Below are 19,900 nucleotides of genomic sequence, written 5' to 3'. Positions count from 1 at the left end.
GCAAGCAGCGAGAGCATGGAATGAAAAAGTGAACGAAATACTCAGAAAAGAAGGGTTCTCAAAAAGTAAAGCAGATCCATGTCTGTATTCAAAGAATCAAGAGAACAAATGGACATACATCCTAATATACGTCGATGACATCTTGACGTGTTTTGAACAAGAAGGGGACTATGACCAAATAGTTCACAAACTGAAACAAAATTTTGAAATTAAAGAGTTGGGGAACATTACTCACTACCTAGGAATTCAAATAGAGCGGGAAGAGGATGGAAGCTATCTTCTTAACCAAAGTCAGAAAATTACAGAAATGTTAGAACAGTTTCACATGCAAGATGCAAAGGAAGTGAAAACACCAATGGAACCAGATTATCTAAAAAACAATGGAACAGAAAACGTTTTACCTAACAATGATTATTACCGCAGGGCAATCGGAAAATTGCTATACATCGCCACCGTGACAAGACCAGACATCGCCCTAGCAGTGGGAATACTTTGCAGGAAAGTCGCAACACCGTGTCAACGCGACTGGAATGCAGTAAAGAGGGTAATGCAATACCTAAAGGGAACAAATCGGATGAAGCTGCGACTTCCAGCATCGTCAAACCCAAAACTGATTGGATATGTGGACGCCGATTGGGCTGGAGACACCACTGACCGCAAATCTACAAGTGGTTACATCTTCCAGTATGGACAAGGAACCATAAGCTGGTCTAGTCGGAAACAAGTGACTGTTGCACTCTCTTCAACTGAAGCGGAATACATAGCAGCAGCACATGCATGTCAAGAAGCCATTTGGATTCGTCAACTTCTACTAGACATGGGACTGAATATGTCACAACCCACACCCATCTTTGAAGACAATCAGGGATGCATAAAGCTTACGCACTCTGAGAAGATTAACCCAAGAACCAAGCACATTGATGTAAGATATCATCTGCTCAGAGACATGCAAGAACAAGGGGTAATCGACATCCAGTACTGCCCATCAGAGGAGATGACTGCAGACGCACTCACCAAACCTTTGCCAAGGGAACGTCATTGTTTTCTACAAAAGAGACTAAATGTCATATAATTATGCACATGCCGTTGAGAAGGGGTGTTGGGAATGCAACAGCATGTACTATAATATACTATATAGTGTTGTATGGTAATATCACTTGACCAGTAGATGGCACTGTACGCTAAAGGTTACTAGTTGTGTATGTGTAAAACTTGCTGCTTCTTTCCTCTTCTCTATCATCTCTTCAGGAAGTAATGAGTCTGTAATATGTCTGCTGCAATGTGCTCTGTATGTTTGTAACTTAAGCCACACAAGTAAAGCCTGAATTCTGCTATCACTACCAGTGTCTTCTATAACACATAACCAACAGTAGGAAGGTTGATTAGAGATGGCCTTTAATGTTGATGATGTTCCTGTAAATACAGAGTAGCACATTTGTGAAAAAGAGGATAGTTTAAAAAATACACCATTTGGGATGTGAGTGTACCAAGTGGCATATTAGGTTCGAGGGTTCTTATACTTGTTGAATTAAACTGCCAATAATCTTTCCATGCAGCACTTTTTCTTTTGGCGCAATGCACTCCACCGTCCTGCATTGAGCTGTGACCAAGAGAACTTAATGAAACAGTGCGTCAATGTGCCAAGATCTGCACATCAGCACCACTGTCATCTTATTGTACACCAGAGGCTGCATTCTAGAGCAGCCGCTGTTATGAATGGGCCCTTACTGATATGCTATATCTTCTTCTGTACTGTGCGTGTGCATGTGGAGGTGGCCATCCTAGTGGAGGAGCAGGACTTAGCTTTTTCATGTCAGAGCTGCCCCTCTGATTACTGCTAATAGATGACTGGTAGGGTAATGATTAAGATGCAGCAGGAGAGGTGAAGGAAGCTCAGATCCACAGGATGAATAAAGCATAGGCAAGAAGATCCTTACACTGCAGGTTGTTATGTACAGCTTCCTCTCCTGCCAGCAGCACAGTAATGGCCTCACCAAATTACACTCCAAAACTTATGAGATAGTGTAAGGCAGCTGTGCCTTAGATGATTTCACACTGCAGATCAGGAGTGCCTAGGGATCATTTCATGACAGGAGGCACACTTCTATTCTTTTTTGGAAGAGTTCAAGACAAAGGTATAATTTAGAGTATACTGTTACAATTAACATTTCTAGATATTCCATGTAACATAGCAAATCTTCTTGAGTAAATGTTCACCCCAGACAAAATGTTTTCAGCTTTAGATATAGTGGGAAAGAGAAAGTTTGTCAGATTTTAAATGCTGTCCTTGCCCACCCCATAGAAGATATTTCTGTTTGAAATCCGCCACTTATATAGGAAGTTAGGCGAAGCCTCTCTCATGGGGATAGCAGTAAAAACCCAACAGACATTCTAAACCTTCCTCACTGTTTTAGAAGTGTGTTTATGGACCTTTGTCATGGGCTTTGAACATCTGAGTTCATTCAGAATTCACTGAAAAGTGCATTAGCCCTGCAGATGACCTCCCTCGACTTGCATTTGACTTACTTAAGCAGGCTTGCATTCACATTGTTTGGTGGAGAAGCAGGGCAGTGAGGTCAAAGTCTCCATCTCATTTAATTAGAAAAACTTTGTATTCATTGAAGAAATACAACACATTCTGTGAATGACAGCAGAGCTAAGTGAGTAATCCTCTAGGGTCAGTATGCAGAAGGGAAGTTGCTCACAAAGAACACCAGCAAGACGCGGAAAATTGCAGCTATTACTGTAGTATCTACGAATACAAGAGTGACTCTGTCAGCTTCCCTACCAACCCATCAGGTATGAGATATGCACACACGTTGCCAAGCTGGACCAATGTGTAGGCAGGTGGCTACATTATGTTGTTTGTATTGCTATTTGGCATGTTTACGTTTTGGCTAGTGCAGGCAGGGGTTAAAGTATTTTTCAGTGTGATATATCCTCCCCTGTATGTATGTTGCTTCCTTTTTGTGAAGGTTATATATACAGGGAAGGCCTGACTTGTGGTGCATTCTGGCATGGAAAGAGAGTCGTGGGCATCTCAGTAACTATGGGGGTTATTTACTAAAACTGGAGAGCGCAAAATCTGGTGCAACTCTGCATAGAAAATAATGAGCATCCAGGTTTTATTGCCAAAGCTAAATTTAACAAGCTGAAGTTAGATGATTGGCTACCATGCACAGCTGCACCAGATTCTGAGTGCACCAGTTTTAGTAAATCTACCCCTTTGTAAACATTCTACCAGCAGCAGCCCTTTAATGGGAACTGATTTTGAGTAACCACACAGTCGGGCTCTGAACATGGACTATCCTGATTTAAGGTACGACAGCACCACTAGGGGGAATAGCACAGCCGACTGAATGTGAAGGACTGTTCTGTATGTGACAGTGTCATGTCTAGTTCCTGTACTCAAGAGTGTCTCCAACCCAGACAGAAGTTAACAGAGAAGTATGGGGTTTTGAAAAAAAAACTTTACTCACCTAGATGGATACAGCATTGATCTCTGCCAGCTCTGCACAGAGAACTGAGGGATCAAAGACCATAATCGCTCAGTTTTCCCGCTCCGCTCTGAGCAGAGCAGTGACTGTCAGTCTCCAGCTCTCTGCTCTGCCCCACCTGTGCTCACTGGAGCACTGGGCTGTGGAGGGGGAAGAAGGAACTGACTCCAGATGCCAGTCCAGGTTCTGGGAGGATCCCCACCATACGGTCAGGATATTTTCGGAGCCTGGACCGGCTCTGTTATGTCAGCCAACAGTGGCCTTCAGCTGCTAACTGCACACCAGTGATCCATAGAAGAAATATAGCCAAAACTATTTGGCTATACTTCTCCTTTAAGTCAATGGTGTACTGTAATGAATATATAAAGGGTGCGGCGCTCAAGCAATAATCAATACAATAAAATATAAATAAGAACTATATAAAATCCATAAAGTGACTTGTGACAAGGTGCTAACATATAAAGTGACTTCAGTGATATCATATATTCCATCACTGTAGAAGTGACTCCTGGTGACCAATAATGATGAAAATAGATAGTCCAAATGTGAGTATAAGAGATTGAATTATCTCCAGCAATAGGTACTCCGTTGAAACCAGATGGTGAGGTGACCGGTATATATGATAAGACTGTGCACTCACCAGATGCACAGTTCATCTGCGCATTTAGAGACAATGCTCCTGTGGGGGACGCTCCAAGCTCCCGTAATAAATTGGTCTGGTCAGGTATTCCTCTCACTGCTCTCCTCAGCTGACAATGTGGCCTCACTTCCTCCTCACTAAGGCTCTGTGGGTTGTTGATGACTCACAAAGAGCCCAGAAAAAGAGGAGGCCAATAGTGTGATACTGTTTAAGCATATGCACTTTTATTCCATACAAAGGCAGTAGTACAGGGAAAGAAAACACAATTGCACTGACCGTGTGATGATGACCAAAATGGCCGCCGGGACCCACGTGGTGCTGGCGGCGTATTGTCACAACGCTGTTGCTCCTCTCTGACGTGTTTCGTGCTAACCGCACTTAATCATAGGGGGTGTGCTTCAGAGAATGTTCATGCTCTCACTTATCTGCATTTCATATATGTGTGTAATACTTTTTTTTAGCTTATCCCTGGGATAAATCCAACCTCAAGTCAATGCCTGTCAACTTGAAGAACTTTGAAAAGCTGGATGCCTATGCTGTGCAGGCAAGTAAGACTTGCTGTTTCTTAATGTGATACACAATTACGTTTTCTGTGGGTGGTTGTCATTCTTATTCGTATTAGACCAGCAAGCTATATATATTTGTTATACCAGAAATGCAATGCAAAGTGAAAAGTGGGAACATTTTCCTGTTTGGTCACACTCACTGAGAGAAATAACAGCTCTACTGTAAGATTAGAGTAACCCTTCCAATTTATAGGCGTACATCTTAAAGGATTGCTTGTAGGCAAACCACTTTGGTGTAGAAAACATTCCTATCCAAGGGTCACATATGACATTCATTATCATAGCTTCCATGAGTTTAACACACGTTCTGTATACTATATGAATCCAAGATTTGTTGTAGCAATGTGAACTTACATAAGATACACTGTGCCAGTCAAAAATGTGTTCATATAATGCCACCAAAATGTGCTTGTTGGTTAACATTATACTGTGTCCATGCTTTTAGGTGGGCAAAACAAGTACAATTGAAGAACAGGTGAGATCCCTGCTAAAGCTGGCTCGTACGGACCTGGAGAAAGTCAGGGCCATCTGGATATGGGTCTGTCACCACATAGGTGAGAAAAAGCCCATGAACCATAGAGAGGTTTGTAGCAGAATCTTTAATGCCAAACAAATATTTCAATATACAGATTTTGACAAAATTTCAGGATCCAGGTTTTCAGTGCCCCTTAATTTTCACAGCTACGAGCTACCATATAGTTTTCCCCTTTTTTTCTTTTTGTCATTGGAACCCTATTAAAAAAGTTCACTTTTGGTGGACTTATAGATGAAATGTCAAGTATGCATTGCTGTTAAAGTGCTTTTTTCTTCAGAAATGTGCTTTGACAAGGGTTGAGGCCTTGGATATCAAGCACACAGATTGGAGGTAGCTAGGATTCCATTTGGTAGCACAGTTGTCTTTTGATCACTACCCCACTAGCTTTGAATCCTCTTCTTACTGATCAATTCTCTCTAAAAAAATGAAGTACAAAATTTAACAATGAGGCAGATGCCAAGTTACAATTGTCATGTCAAATTGACATGACAATTGTGAAATTAGATATATAAGACAATAACCCTACCATCTAAATAACTTAGAAAAGCCTTTAGGTAATGCAATATGCCAGCCTACATAAAAAACTGAAGCATCAGAGTAATCAGATCAAAATAATTGTGTGATATTGATTTGCAAAAGAAATGCATGTGATATTATTCTGACAATATCAAGCTTGCCTAGCTGGTGATGGAATCATCATTAATATTTATATAACTTGTATCTGATTGCTTGTGCAGATCTCCTCATAAGTTCTTCTGGATGTATATGATCAAGAAAGATGCTTATGTGGTCTAGACCAGAAACTAGCTGACTAGTTGACTGAGAGGAACACTAACAAACACTATTTATTCTATTTAGAATATGATTTAGAAGGTCTAGAAGACAAATCCAAATGGACTAGCGATCCCTCTGAAATCCTACTCACTGGAAAAGGAGCCTGTGAAGGATATGCAGGACTGTTCGAAAGTATGTGCAGGTGAGTGAATATGTAGAGTGGAAGTTATAGCCTAAGTGGGGAGTCTTGGAAGGTTCTCAATCATCAATGTCACGGTATACCTAATAGTAGTTAATCACATTTAAATGAACAACAAATCCATTCTGTTTTGGACAATCAACATCTGTCTTAACACAAGGTGACTGGATTAGGGTGACTAAAGTAATCTCTTTGGCTAAAAATGTTGAGGTATGTTCTGGACACTCATTAGTACCAAAGGATATGATTGGATGAGCTGGGAAATGTCTTCAAGTCAAATTAAATGCAATTTACTACAAATAGCCAATCAAGGGAGTGGAAATATGTAAGTAAATTTAATACAATGCTGAAAAGATTTGACACATAGTAATGCTCTAGAGTAATCAAGGGGACTGATAATCCCAGGGAATGAAAGCAACAGATACAGTCTGTATGTACAACAAATATTTTGTGGCTGTATGACTTTTTCTCACCAGTTTGTATTAGGGCCCACTCATACTTGCATGCATTATGGTGTATTCTATGTGCCCTTTATGCATTTTCTCAAGCGGACTTGAAAGCACACCTAAACTGTTGCAGAGATAAAAAAATACATAACATAGTTGGAACTGTACCACTGAAAGCAATTCACCAAATAACTCAGTATTGATGGGTCTTTAGTATTTATTTCTATAGGCTTAAAAAAAACATCATATTTGTACTAGAACACAGTGGGATTGATTTACTAAAGGCATATACAGTTGTGCTCAACAGTTTGCATACCCTGGCAGAAATCGTGACATTTTGGCATTGATATTGCATGCCATGTCCCCTCACAAAAAGAAAACAAAATATAAAATTGTGCAGGTATACCTATTCCCATTAAAACCCAGCCCACCATACCTCCCTTTTATCTTGAAAGATTTATTTTGCAAACATTTGTGATGATACTGTGAATACATCAACGTTCAATGCACACTTACAAAGCATGTCTTCAACTTACTTTCCCTTTCTTCAGTTATTGTTGAGGGTCAGCGATGACACAGTTTTGCAAATCCTGATGCTCGGCAGAATTTTTCATGTTCTTGGCTGTGAATATATCATATACCAGTTCGGGTTACTGTAATAGAGACTAGTCACTCTGTTATTTGTAAGGGTTACAATGTACAGATTTGTTGTTTCAATGATGATAGGACGAGAGGAGAGGAATGGAATGGTTCCTTATTTCTGCACCAGCCTAATGACATCATTTTCCCAAATTGTACTGCTTAAGCCTATGTTCAGCTAAGGCTTATGTACACTCTAACAACACATTTCTGATATTTACTCCTTTAGGTCTATTTTACACTCACCAGCCACTTTATTAGGTACACCTTGCTAGTGCCAAGAAAATATCCCCTACACCATTACACCACCACCACCAGCCTGAACCATTGATACAAGGCAGGATGGATCCATGCTTTCATGTTGTTTATGCCAAATTCTGACCCTACCATCTGAATGTCACAGCAACCAGCCTGCCCATTCTCCTCTGACATCAACAAGGCATTTTCATCCACACAACAGCTGCTCACTGGATATTTTCTCTTTTTCGGACCATTCTCTGTAAACACTAGAGATGATTGTGCGTGTAATCCCCAGTGTGAAATACACAGACCAGGCCGTCTGGCACCAACAACCATGTCACATTCAAAGTCACTTGACTGCTTCCCAACTGACCTATAGAGAACTACTGCTATAGGGCAGCAGGGTCTGTTATAGACTCACCAACCACTTTATTAGGTACACCTTGCTAGTGCCAAGAAAATATCCCCCACACCATTACACCACCACCACCAGCCTGAACCATTGATACAAGGCAGGATGGATCCATGCTTTCATGTTGTTTATGCCAAATTCTGACCCTACCATCTGAATGTCACAGCAACCAGCCTTCCCATTCTCCTCTGACATCAACAAGGCATTTTCATCCACACAACAGCTGCTTACTGGATATTTTCTCTTTTTCGGACCATTCTCTGTAAACACTAGAGATGATTGTGCGTGAAATCCCCAGTGTGAAATACACAGACCAGGCCGTCTGGCACCAACAACCATGTCACATTCAAAGTCACTTGACTGCTTCCCAACTGACCTATAGAGAACTACTGCTACAGGGCAGCAGGGCTGCGCAAAATCATGTATATATACGTGATTTTGTATGTCCAGGTAGGAGGTGCATGCGCGCCCTACCTGAGCTGCCATTGGCAGCTACAGCCGTCGATCATTGGGTCCCAGCCAGAGATTCCCTGCCGCCACTTGGAGATTACCGCGTAGCATTGACGGGGAGAGGTCTGTATGTAAACAATACAGATCTCTCCCCTGTCAGCTCCAGCATGCTACTTTGTATTGCTCTGCATTGCAGAGCAATAGAAAACAGCATGCCTCCCTAGTAAAACAAAGCACACAGTTAACCCTTTGATCGCTCCAGAGGTTAACCCCTTACTGCCCAGTGTCATTAGTACAGTGTCAGTTTTTTTATTAGCACTGATCACTGTATTAGTGTCACTGGGGATGTCAGTGACAGTCAGTTCCCCCCCGGTGTCAGAATGCCCGCTGTAGTCCTGCAGTCTCCCTAGAAGGCGCTGATCGCCGCCATTATTAGAAAAAAAATCCAGTATATATATCGCCATTTGTAGACTCAAAAACTTTCACATAAACCAATTAATTTACACCTATTGGGATTTTTTTTTAGCAAAGACATGTAGCAGAATACATTTTAGCCTAAATTTATCACAAAATTTGATTTTTAAATTTTTTTTTACTGGATGTGTTTAATAGCAAAAAGTCAAAAATATTGTTGTTGTTTTTTTTAAATTGTCGGTCTTTTTTTGTTTATAGCACAAAAAGTAAAGCACGCAGAGGCAATCAAATACCACCAAAAGAAAGCTACATTTCTGGGAAAAAAGGACACAACTTTAATTTGGGTGCAGCATTGCATGACTGCGCAATTATCAGTTAAAGTAATGCAGCGCCATATCGCAAAAAATGGCCTGGTCAGAAAGGGGGGTAAATCCTCTGGAGAGCAAATAGTTAAATCCCCTTTCTGATACTCGGTTTGAACTTCAGCAAGTCATCTAGATGTCTAAATGCATTGAGTTGCTGCCAAGTGATTGGCTGATTAGCAATTTGTGTTACCAAGCAATTGAACAGGTGTACCTAATAAAGTGGCCGTTGAGTGTATATTCACCAATAAAGGCATTGTATTGAATCTGTTTGACAAGTTTCCAAAAAAATAGTTGTTCATCCAGCCAGAAATCTTGTGAGCTGGTAAACTCCCTCAGCTTTCTGCCTCATAAGTTTGCATTGTTCCCTCGGTGGAATATAAAACACCTCCTCCCATTATCCTAGATTGTAAGCTCTATCAAACAGGGCCCTCTGTTTCCTCTTGTACCAAACTGTATTGTAACTATAATGTCTTCCTTCATTTTGTAAAACGCTGCGCAAACTGTTGGCACTATATAAATCCTGTATAATAATAATAATAATAATGGAGTTGTTACAGAGGTGTTATGTAATTCAAACACAGGGGGAGCGTTACTAAAACTGGTGCACTCAGACTCTGGTGCATCTGTGCATGGTAGCCAATCAGCTTCTAACTGTAGCTTGTTCAATTAAGCTTTGGCAATAAAACCTGGAAGCTGATTGGTTTCCATGCAGAAGTGCACCTGATTTTGCACTCTCCAGCTTTAGTTATATTAACACATTCCCTGTTCTAGGTTGACAGCGCTGCTCAGTACGTTTGAGACCTAGAACAAGAAGTGGGTTAATGGCAGAATTACCAGGTTAAAATAAAGAAAATAAAAAACTAATGTGGCCATCCCATCTAGGGACCAGTAAGCTGCAATACTATCAATTGTTGTTCTTGTGTTTAGATATACTTTAAATACTTCTTGTTTTTATTATTTTGTTCTGAAATGGTTGGCATGTGAGCATTTTTAAGCAGACTGGTAATATTAGTAACAGTGCTTCTTTATTCTCATCAATCTACAGGCTTGCAGGTATACAGTGTGTAAAAATTGGTGGCTATTCAAAGGGCTACTGTTACATTTTGGGTCAGACATTTTCTGGAGAGACAAATCATGCTTGGAACGCGGTGTATCTAAACAAGAAGTGGCACCTTCTAGACACCACATGGGGAGCAGGAATTGCAGACCGCAGCAGTAATAAATTTAACTTTCGGTAAGTAGAGCAAGAAACTCTCAAACATTGTTTAAAAGTGAAACTGCCAGCTAAACCTTTAAAGCAGAAATTCTGGCTAACAAATATTGCCCAAATACAAGAGGCATGTGTAGTCTTCATAAATCTTAATGTCCTTTGTCTTTGTGCAAGAGCTTCCTGTAATAAAGACCAGTCACTGTTGCTCCCTCTCATTGAGCAGGGTGACTGGCCTTGTCTCCGCCCCCTCCTGTAGTTTTCTGCAGGGAGCCTGTAGTGGGGGGAGTCTGTTGGGTCTTTCTCACAGCTCTCTCCAAAATTCAAAGACAGAAGTATTGGAGATGCCATTGTTGTCATTGTTTCCTTCCTTCACTAATCAGTAACCCACTGTTTTGCCAAAAACATAAGGCTATCAGCTATCCCTTTGCCAGATATACACATGCTTGTTCCAGGTTACTAATTAACTAAAACTGGGCATACACAGGTCAGTTTTTTTGATCAACCAGCAGACTGATTGGAAAAACCGAACAGATTCCCCCATCCACACAATTCAGGTAGATGGAAGAAACCTCCCCACTGCGCTATTGTATTCTGACAGCGGGGACTACCCTGCTGTTAGAATACATTGGTCAACACTGCAGCATTGATAGAGCAAACATTTTCCAAACTGCCCATTCATGAGAAGTTGGTCATTAGATAAAATTCTCCAAAATGGAAACAGCCATGTATGGATCAAAATTCTTCCAGTCCCTGCTGAACCAGCTGAATTTCAATCCATTTATGGCCAAGCTAAGTAATAAAGTCAGGATAATAGCCCTCTAGCTTCCACATTTCCACCTAACAGGTTCCTTACAAATTACTAGAGAGTGTGGGATGGGTAGGTGAGACCTTGGATGGAATTTAGGCTGCTAGAAACAAAGTGACACTAAACCTAAAACCTAGACACACAGAAGACACTTTTCTAGCTAACAAAGGTTATAGCAGACATTAGCTTTTTGTTTTAAATGGTTCAGAAACAATTGAATACCATCCATGATACTTTTTTTATTTGCACTAACATACAGTTTTTCAGAACAAGCTTTTGGGGTGTACCCCCTTCTTCAAGGTCCAAGCAGTAGAAGAAGGGGGTACACCCCGAGAGCTTGTCCTGAAAAATTGTATGTTAGTACAAATAAAAATAGTATCACAGGCAGTACTCAATTGTTTCTGTCACAAGTGCACCAACATGGTTACAATCACCTCAAGGGATGTTTTAAATGGATAACAGGTCACTTCCCATGGCCAGAGCATCTACAGTGAAATAATGTCATCTCAATTCTCAAAATACTCCTTCATGCAATATAACTTCTGGTGTTCCTTGAGAATGCAGCATGGCAGACCTAGTTACATTAGTAGAACAGCATCTATTACAGGAATACAGATGCTGAATTCTGAAAAATGTGTTGGATCCAAGAAAGGAAAGCCTTGGAGATGGGGTTCCAAGAAGCATGTTTCCCCTAAAACCACATTTTAGTTTTTGATGTAATTATCCTTTGATTGCTCTGCATTGTAGCATGATGACAGCAAAAAAAAAAAAAAAAAAAAAGTTATCGACAGATCTGGTATATCACCTCCCAATGCTTGATGAATGCCTCAGCTATAGAATCTAATCTTATGCTTCTTACACATTGGTACAAAGTCTCACAAAGACCAGCAAAATGTACCCAAATGTCATGCTCAGAATTGTGAGGGGCTGCCAAATCTCAGGCATGCTCTTCCATTTATGGGTGTTTTGGGGGATTGCAGATTCTGGGCATGTTCTTTCACACCAGGAGATTTTGGAGTAAAGTATACCAACAGCTCTACACTCTCAGGAAACCGGCCCGGATCCAGGGCTGTGCTCCCCCCCCCCCCCCCCCAGATTTTAGTTGTCCCCCCTGCCCAGATCTCTGAGATAACATCCACTAATCCATGAGCCTTGATGGGGACATGATATCTGGGAGGGGCACTCTAATGGGGCATTTGATGTGAATGGGCACTCTGATAGGGGAAATTGTAGCTGACATGGACTCCTGATGTAAGGAGGGATAAAAGGGTTTTGTTTATTCATCCCAGTCTAATGACTGGTTCCCTGTATCTCTGTCCCACTATTGACATTTTTAACGGCTGCAAAACTTCTAGTCAGAGTTTGGTGGTCCGCAACACCCTTGGTAGCATAGGTGAAGAACAAAATGACATGAAACCCCTTGAATGTAAAGATGTCTATGATCCTTAATGATAAATTGTGTAACTTTGAAAGCGTCTGGAACATGTGGACTTAAGATTACTTTGACCACTCACTCCTGACCATCTGATTTTTGCATCCAGCCAGTTAGACTACTCTGTCTGAGTGACTTGGGTCCACTCTTGGCAGATTTTTCTCCTACTCCCCTACTTACTCTGCCTCCACAGACTATTTCTTACATCTCTTAACTTCTTACCCTCTCTAGTTGGTCATTAAAGCACAATTAAGATGCTTTCTTGGATTTTCATTTGGAGAGCATTGTGACTATAGATTATAGTTGTGGCATTCCTAATTCCAGACTCATTGCATTGCACTTTAATCATGTGTAAACACCCTCCTTGACTGGAATTGTTATAATTGTTTTGTATGTTTATGCATCCCTGAATAAAAATATATTGAAACAGCAAAAAAAACCTTTCCTTTTGGCAGGTACAATGAATTTTACTTTCTGACTCATCCTGCATTATTCATAGAGGAACATTTCCCTGATAATCAGAACTGGCAACTCCTGCAAGTTCCACTGTCACTCAAACAATTTGAGGGAAACTTGTGCCATAAGAGCAGCTTCTACAATGTTGGCCTGACAGCATCCTTTCCTGAGACCCTTCAAGTTGAAACAGGTATTACTTGAGCTGCCCAAGTTCATTTTGAAGGCAGGACACCAAAATAATCAACATAGTCGACCCTCATGTATCTCTTACCTAATACGTTTCTTTGTACTTATAAGGCTCATGTGGTAGTTTGTAGTTACAAAGACTAAATGGCGTGATGCCAAAATGTGACCAACAAAAGATGATTACGAGAATGATTTAGATGAGGTGGCTGCATTCATTTTGTTTTTTCAGGCTTTTTTTTTCCTTCATTTTTATTTGTCAGTAACACACATCCTTTCCCTGGGTGGCTACACTTGCTTCCCTACTGTATCTTTGGAGGGGACCATTGTTATCCTGGCTGGACTTCAGAGAAGTCTTGCTCTACTTACCTCTATTACAAAGGGGTGGGGCATTAGCATTTTAAAGAAGGAAAAGAACATTGCTGACACTGCAGTTCGGCAAGATCAACAGGCATTTTATATACTTGCTGAATATGTCCGTGGCCTGAAAAATGAAAACTAATGCAGCCACTACATCTAAGGATTGGTAATCTGTCATATATTGTTTGTTCTTGGGATATACATTCTTTATTATAAGGTTATCCCCAGCTTTCTAGGCCACAAGACGACCAGATTTGCTGAGGACATTTGTAGACCTCTCTTAAATGCATATTGCAGCAGCATCCATTAAATGCACGCTCTACATTTCCTAAAAGCTATTAGGACAGCATTTCAATGACAGCTGTGTATGGTTGCTTATGACAACAAGCAAATTGGAACAATTTCCACTGGGAAGAATGCATACTTAAAATTGTCAGATGTTGGTAAATTAAAATTGGAAAAACGTAAAAAAAAAAAATGAACTGGCCTAATTCATTCTTCATACATTGTTTTTAATAAAAATTAATTAGGCAATAGCAGAAATGCAAAAAACATGTAGAAAACTCAAGCTGCTATATCTAGGCAATGTAGGACACTGACCACAACAATATTTTGAATGTTTATTCTAACACATGAACCCTAATAGATGACACCATTTGTATTTTTCTACAGTTAATGGAAAAGCTACATTTTCTATTGAAGGTCGCTCCCCTGCACTGTTCTCTTTCACACTCAATAAAAGAGAGAAGCCTGGCTTGATGACATTAACTAAAACTGGGATGCAGCTCGAATTATATCCACAAGTGACTGGAAGACACACGCTGGCAATATATTCAAAAGTATATGAGAGTACCAAAGAATCATATGATAACGTTGTAGAGTATATTGTCTATTGCAGATCTGTGGACCCTGTGTTTATGATCCCTAAGGAACTAGATGTTATAGTTGGTCCCAGCTGGCTAACCGACAAGAAGGGCTTTCTGCAGCTCACATGCCGTGACCCAGTGATTAACACTCATGATGGCCGTTGTACTTTTGGTTTAACTCTAGCCAAGAGAAACATTGTCCTAGCAACATTACATGGAGATCACATCAAATCTGGAGATGAGAGGAGATATGTTCTACAAACCCAGCGAGGAAACAGAGTGGAATTTAAAGTCCACCTTCCCCAGGCAGGTTACTATGCCCTAAAATTGCTCAGCTCTACTGGCCCAAGCAAATTTGAGTCTTTCTGTAATTACCTAATCATATGTACAGATCCTGATGTTGTATGGCCACCTTTCCCCAACATATTACAGAACCCTGTTGGGCCAACCGCTCTAATGGAGAAAAAAGGTATTCTGAAACCTTCTTGTAATGATCCCATTATTTACACTCAGACTGGACACATTTCTATTTCATTTACTTTAAAGGATGATATAAAAATTTTACCAGCCCTTCAGTGTGATGATGTATCACTCAATGACTGTGGAGACAAGCGTCATGTGACACAAGTTCAACGAGGCCACCATATAGAACTGCAGGTTCATTTGCCTAAGACTGGCTCATATGTTCTCCAGATCTTTGCAGATAGCAAAATCTCTCCAGGCAACTTTGAATATACCTGCAACTACTTAATATGCTGTTCAGGCATAGAGACCTCAGGGCCTGGGGCTCCTGCTATACCACAGATACCAGTAGGGTCCAGCAATTCAGCAGACAAAAAAAGTTTTATCCAGCCATCACAGCTAGGACAAGTAATCAACAGCACAGATGGACGCTGTTCTTTAAGTTTCTCCTTAGACAGAGATATGAGCTGCCTGGCTACATTACATTCTGATGATAACAAGTGGAATAGCCAGATGGAAAGACAGTACATTCTGCAAATACAGAAACAGCATCAGGCAGAGTTCTACATCCAGCTTCCAAGACCTGGCTCTTATGACCTCAGGATTTATGCAGATAATAAATTTCAACCTGGAAGCTATGAGCTTGTTTGCAGTTATCTAATATCTTGTTCTAATCCAAAAGCAGCTTGGCCGCCCTTTCCCAACATACTTCAGAACCCTGTTGGACCAACATCTCTGTCAGAGAAAAAAGGTCTTTTGCAGCCTTCCCAAACTGAGCCAATCATTCACACTTCTGATGGACGTTGCTCCTTCTCTTTCACGCTCAAGAAGGAGATGGGTATATTTGCCAGGCTGCAGTCAGAAGACGTGTTGTTAACAGAAGAGGGAGAAAGGAGACACATTCTCCAAGTCCAAAGACAGAACAGAGTAGAATTTCAGGTAAAACTTCCACAGGCTGGCATGTATGTTCTGAAAATATACACCGAATCTGAGCAGGGCAATTTTAAATTTGCATGCAATTATCTGATAACCTGTGTTAATACTCAAGTCAAGTGGCCTTTGTTACCCCTGGAACTATGCAACCCTTCTGGACCTAGTTATATCTCAGAAAAAAAGGGTCTTCTTCGCCCATCCCACCTTGAGCCTGCAATCTTTACAGATGATGGACGCTATTGTGTCAGTTTTGCTGTAGATGAAACAATTGATATTGTGGCTACCTTACATTCTGATGACATCACAACGGAGGAAGCAAGAAGAAGATACATTTTTCAACTGGAGAAGGAGGGTCGGGTAGAATTTCACATCCAACTTCCTAAAGCTGGTTACTATGTTCTTAAGTTGTGCACTAAGATGAAGACAGACCTTAGCAATGTTTACGATTATGCCTGCAATTACCTCTTATATTGCTCAAACACAAAAATAAGGTGGCCATTTTTCCCCATGAGATATAATAGCTGGAATTCAGGTTATGAACTGCTAGAGCCAAAGACTGGGGTTCTGCCAGCCAACACTGAAGTACGGTTCAGAATTAAGGCCAGAGGGCTGGCAGCAGTGTCCATCAAGGGCAAAAACTTTTGGCCTCTGACCTTAGGCCGAGATGAATGCTGGGAAGGGGTATGCAGCACAGCTGGAACCAAGGACATACAAGTGCTGGTGACAAACAATCTGAACAAGAATTATGCTTTGGTGCTTAGTTATCAGGTGAAGGGGGGAAGTCATCAGAGACTGATAGAAAGCTCATATTCCTCATAGTTTTGTAAATCACAATCTCCCTTCCAAAGCAACAGCTCCCTTACAATATGAATCATCTTAACAAGTACACTTGTCAGAGGTGCTAAAACATGATATGGATGATCCACTCCACTGAAGTCTTGTTGTGTGACATATTCCTATTCTAAATCAAGTTTTAAGCTAACGCTTATAGTTAAGCTGAGAGATTTAAAATAGCTATTAAATACGTTGGAAGTGCTACTGAAATAAGAACCTAGCTAGAATTGTATATCTCTCCTGATAGAGTTTGTATATATTATAATGTATATGGGGATGCTTTACAGGTAGTTGAATGGGCATTTGTGTCATAGGACAGATGGACAGAATTTAATAATTTGAACTATATAAGTGGTACTACAGTATGTATGATCTTAAAAATAAGAAACTTGAGGCCATGTTTACTACTTTTAACTTTTTTCTTTTTTTTTGCTAATGACCCGTTTGTAATGTATAGTTTTGTCTTATGTTTGAAGAAGCTTATAAACTAATGTTCCTCAATGGCAGTTCAGCATATCTTTTGTCTTCCTCCTATCTCTTAGCAACCTTTCCAATCTCAGCGAAACACACACACACTTTGGATACAAAGAGACTTGCGCTTAACCCTTTTTCTATTAAATTAGTTTGCTTATGTATACATAAAACACCATACAGTATGTTTCCACAGCTGAATTTTTTTGCATCAGATACAACAATGTAAAAGCTAATCAACTAGTAAACTTAATTTCTATTGTTATTGCCTTTTTACAATTACAGATCCCCAACTGATTGCTCGATATGTGCCCATGTGTCTTTCACAAGACTGTTGAAATCACCACCAGTCCTATTAGGTACCAATATGACTTTAAAAAGATGTCATTAGCTTGGTTTTACTTTACATATGGATAACTAAAAACAGAACAGCTGATTTTATCATATCTATTTACATAAAAATGGCAAATCACAAACACAGAAGCTGGCTACAACCAGTGCGGTTTTTGCTATTGTGTTTGTGAAATCAAAACATACACTCAAGGTATAGTTACTGACAATGTTAAAGTGTACGTAAATATGTAAAGCCAAATCCTAGGAATTCTAAAACGATCCATCTTGCACCATTACCTTTAATGTCTTGTTGGAGGTTGCACAGTCAGTGTTGGTCCGGTCAGCCATAACATTAAGGTCATTGACAGGTATAGTGAATAACATTGATTACCTATTTACAATGGCATCTGAAGGTTGGTGGGATATATTACACAGCAAGTAAACATGTTGCACATGAAGTTGATGTGTTGAAATAGACAAAAATGGACAAAACAGTTTGTTGTGTATGTTGCTGCTTAGCCGCACAGGTCAGGGTGGTCATGCTGACCAGTGTCCACAGCCAAAAGTGCCTACAATTGAGACTTGAGCATCAGAACTGGACCATGGAGCAATGGAAGAAGGTGGCCTGGTCCGATAAATCATGTTTTCTTTTACATCATGTGGATCGCTTATCTGGGGAAGAGATGGCACCAGGATGCAGTACAAAGAGATTCTAAAATGATCCATCCTGCACCATTACCTTTAATGTCTTGTTGGAGGTTGCACAGTCAATGTTGCACCAGTCAGCCATAACATTAAAGTCATTGACAGGTATAGTGAATAACATTGATTATCTAATTACAATGGCATCTGAATGTTGGTGGGATATATTAGACATAAAGTAAACATGTTGCACATGAAGTTGATGTGTTGAAAGCAGACAAAAATGGGCAGAGCAATTTGTTGTGTATGTTGTTGCTTAGCCGAAGAAGTGCCTACAATGAGGACATGAGCATCAGAACTGGACCATGGAGTGATGGAAGAAGGTGGCCTGGTCTGATGAATCAGGTTTTCTTTTACATCATGTGGATCACTTATCTGGGGAAGAGATGGCACCAAGATGCAGTATGAGAAGAAGGTAAGCCAGAGGAGGCAATGTAATGCTTTGGGCTGTTCTGCTGGGAAAACCTTGGTCCTGCCATTCATATGGATGCTACTTTGACACACACCACCTACCTAAACATTGTTGCCGATCAAGAACACTCTTTCATAGAAATGGTATTCCCTGATGGCAGGGACCTCTTTCTGCAGGATAATGCACCCTGCCACACTACAAAAATGGTTCAAGAATGATTTGAGGAACACGACAATTTTTTATTATTTGTTCACAAATCATTATGTTCACTGTTGTAGGCTCTGGGTTTTTATGCATCACTTCCCTGAAGATCTGGCTGGGTAGTGTGCACTGATCACTGCATAGGAGTCCCTCTGATCCTTGTCCTCAGGACTACATGTTTCATAATTCCAAGAGTCATGGAGCATGTACCCTCTTTAAGTCTTCCCTGGCTGCCTATCAGTGCAGGGAGCATTACAGGATTCTCTCTCTCCCGGATGTAAGTGCAACTGCATAGGACCCTGTAAGACAACAGAGCTACCCAAATTCTAAGGAACTGAGGCAGCAATCAATAGACCAGCTCAACTATGAAGAAAGGTAAGGAAACAGCACACATGGTAAGTACTGAGGTAAGCTGCAGTAATTGTTTTTTTATTAGTAAACAGGATTTATATAGCGCCAACAGTTTGAGTTTGTGCAGCACTATTATTTTATGGTTTATTAACATTTCAGAGGCCTGCCTGGTATTATGTAGCAAACAATTGTCTGTATGAAGTCCATCAGCAGGGAAACGGGGGGTAACATTATTTGAAGTATCAAATAGTGACACTTCATTCATACCTCCGCAGAGCAGCATGGTGGATTGCACTGTGGTGACCTAGTATGCCATCTAATGCGTGTGGAAAATTACAGCATGTCTGCATTTTCACACACTGCATTGCAGCTTAGTGGTATGAGTGGGGTACATAGAAAATAATGGTTTTCTATGTGCCATTGCAGTAACTGGTGTTGATTCAGTGTGGAAAAACACCTCACTTAGTGTGAATGAGCCCTTACTGCTACCAGTGTTTTGCCAACGCAGAGCAAAATAACAGGCTCACTGCAATAGTGACCCACTAGCAATGCAAGCTACCTCTTCTCTTGCTCCCCTGCCACCCCATCTAGTCACTGAGATGAAAGATAAATATCTGGAACTTCTGGGGTCATTTGACTTGCTTCTCTTCTTCCATGATGACAGCCCTAGTGCTTGATTTTTGGCTGCTCAGGCACCTCACTGTTACAAAAG

General features: G+C 40.6%; 1 protein-coding gene across 5 annotated transcripts in view; it reads left to right on the top strand.

Annotated features, from left to right (window-relative positions):
- Nucleotides 1–17,219, top strand: part of LOC149467752 (uncharacterized) — a 36,868-nt gene extending 19,649 nt beyond the window's left edge. For all 5 annotated transcript variants that reach the window (XM_089671233.1, XM_089671231.1, XM_089671234.1 and 2 more), the window contains 6 exons: nucleotides 4,599–4,681; nucleotides 5,149–5,257; nucleotides 6,097–6,214; nucleotides 10,223–10,411; nucleotides 13,080–13,270; nucleotides 14,296–17,219. In XM_089671233.1, coding sequence (XP_089527359.1) covers nucleotides 4,599–4,681; nucleotides 5,149–5,257; nucleotides 6,097–6,214; nucleotides 10,223–10,411; nucleotides 13,080–13,270; nucleotides 14,296–16,703 — 3,098 coding nt within the window. In that variant the 3' untranslated portion in view covers nucleotides 16,704–17,219. The remainder of the gene's footprint in view (nucleotides 1–4,598; nucleotides 4,682–5,148; nucleotides 5,258–6,096; nucleotides 6,215–10,222; nucleotides 10,412–13,079; nucleotides 13,271–14,295) is intronic.
- The last annotated feature ends 2,681 nt before the right edge of the window (nucleotides 17,220–19,900 follow it).

Source organism: Staurois parvus, unplaced genomic scaffold (genome assembly GCF_062004578.1).
Source record: "Staurois parvus isolate SC_StPar_1 unplaced genomic scaffold, SC_StPar_1.0 ptg000102l, whole genome shotgun sequence".
NCBI lineage: Eukaryota > Metazoa > Chordata > Amphibia > Anura > Ranidae > Staurois > Staurois parvus.
Note: the sequence above shows the minus strand (reverse complement) of the source record. Positions and strands in the feature narration are given on the sequence as shown.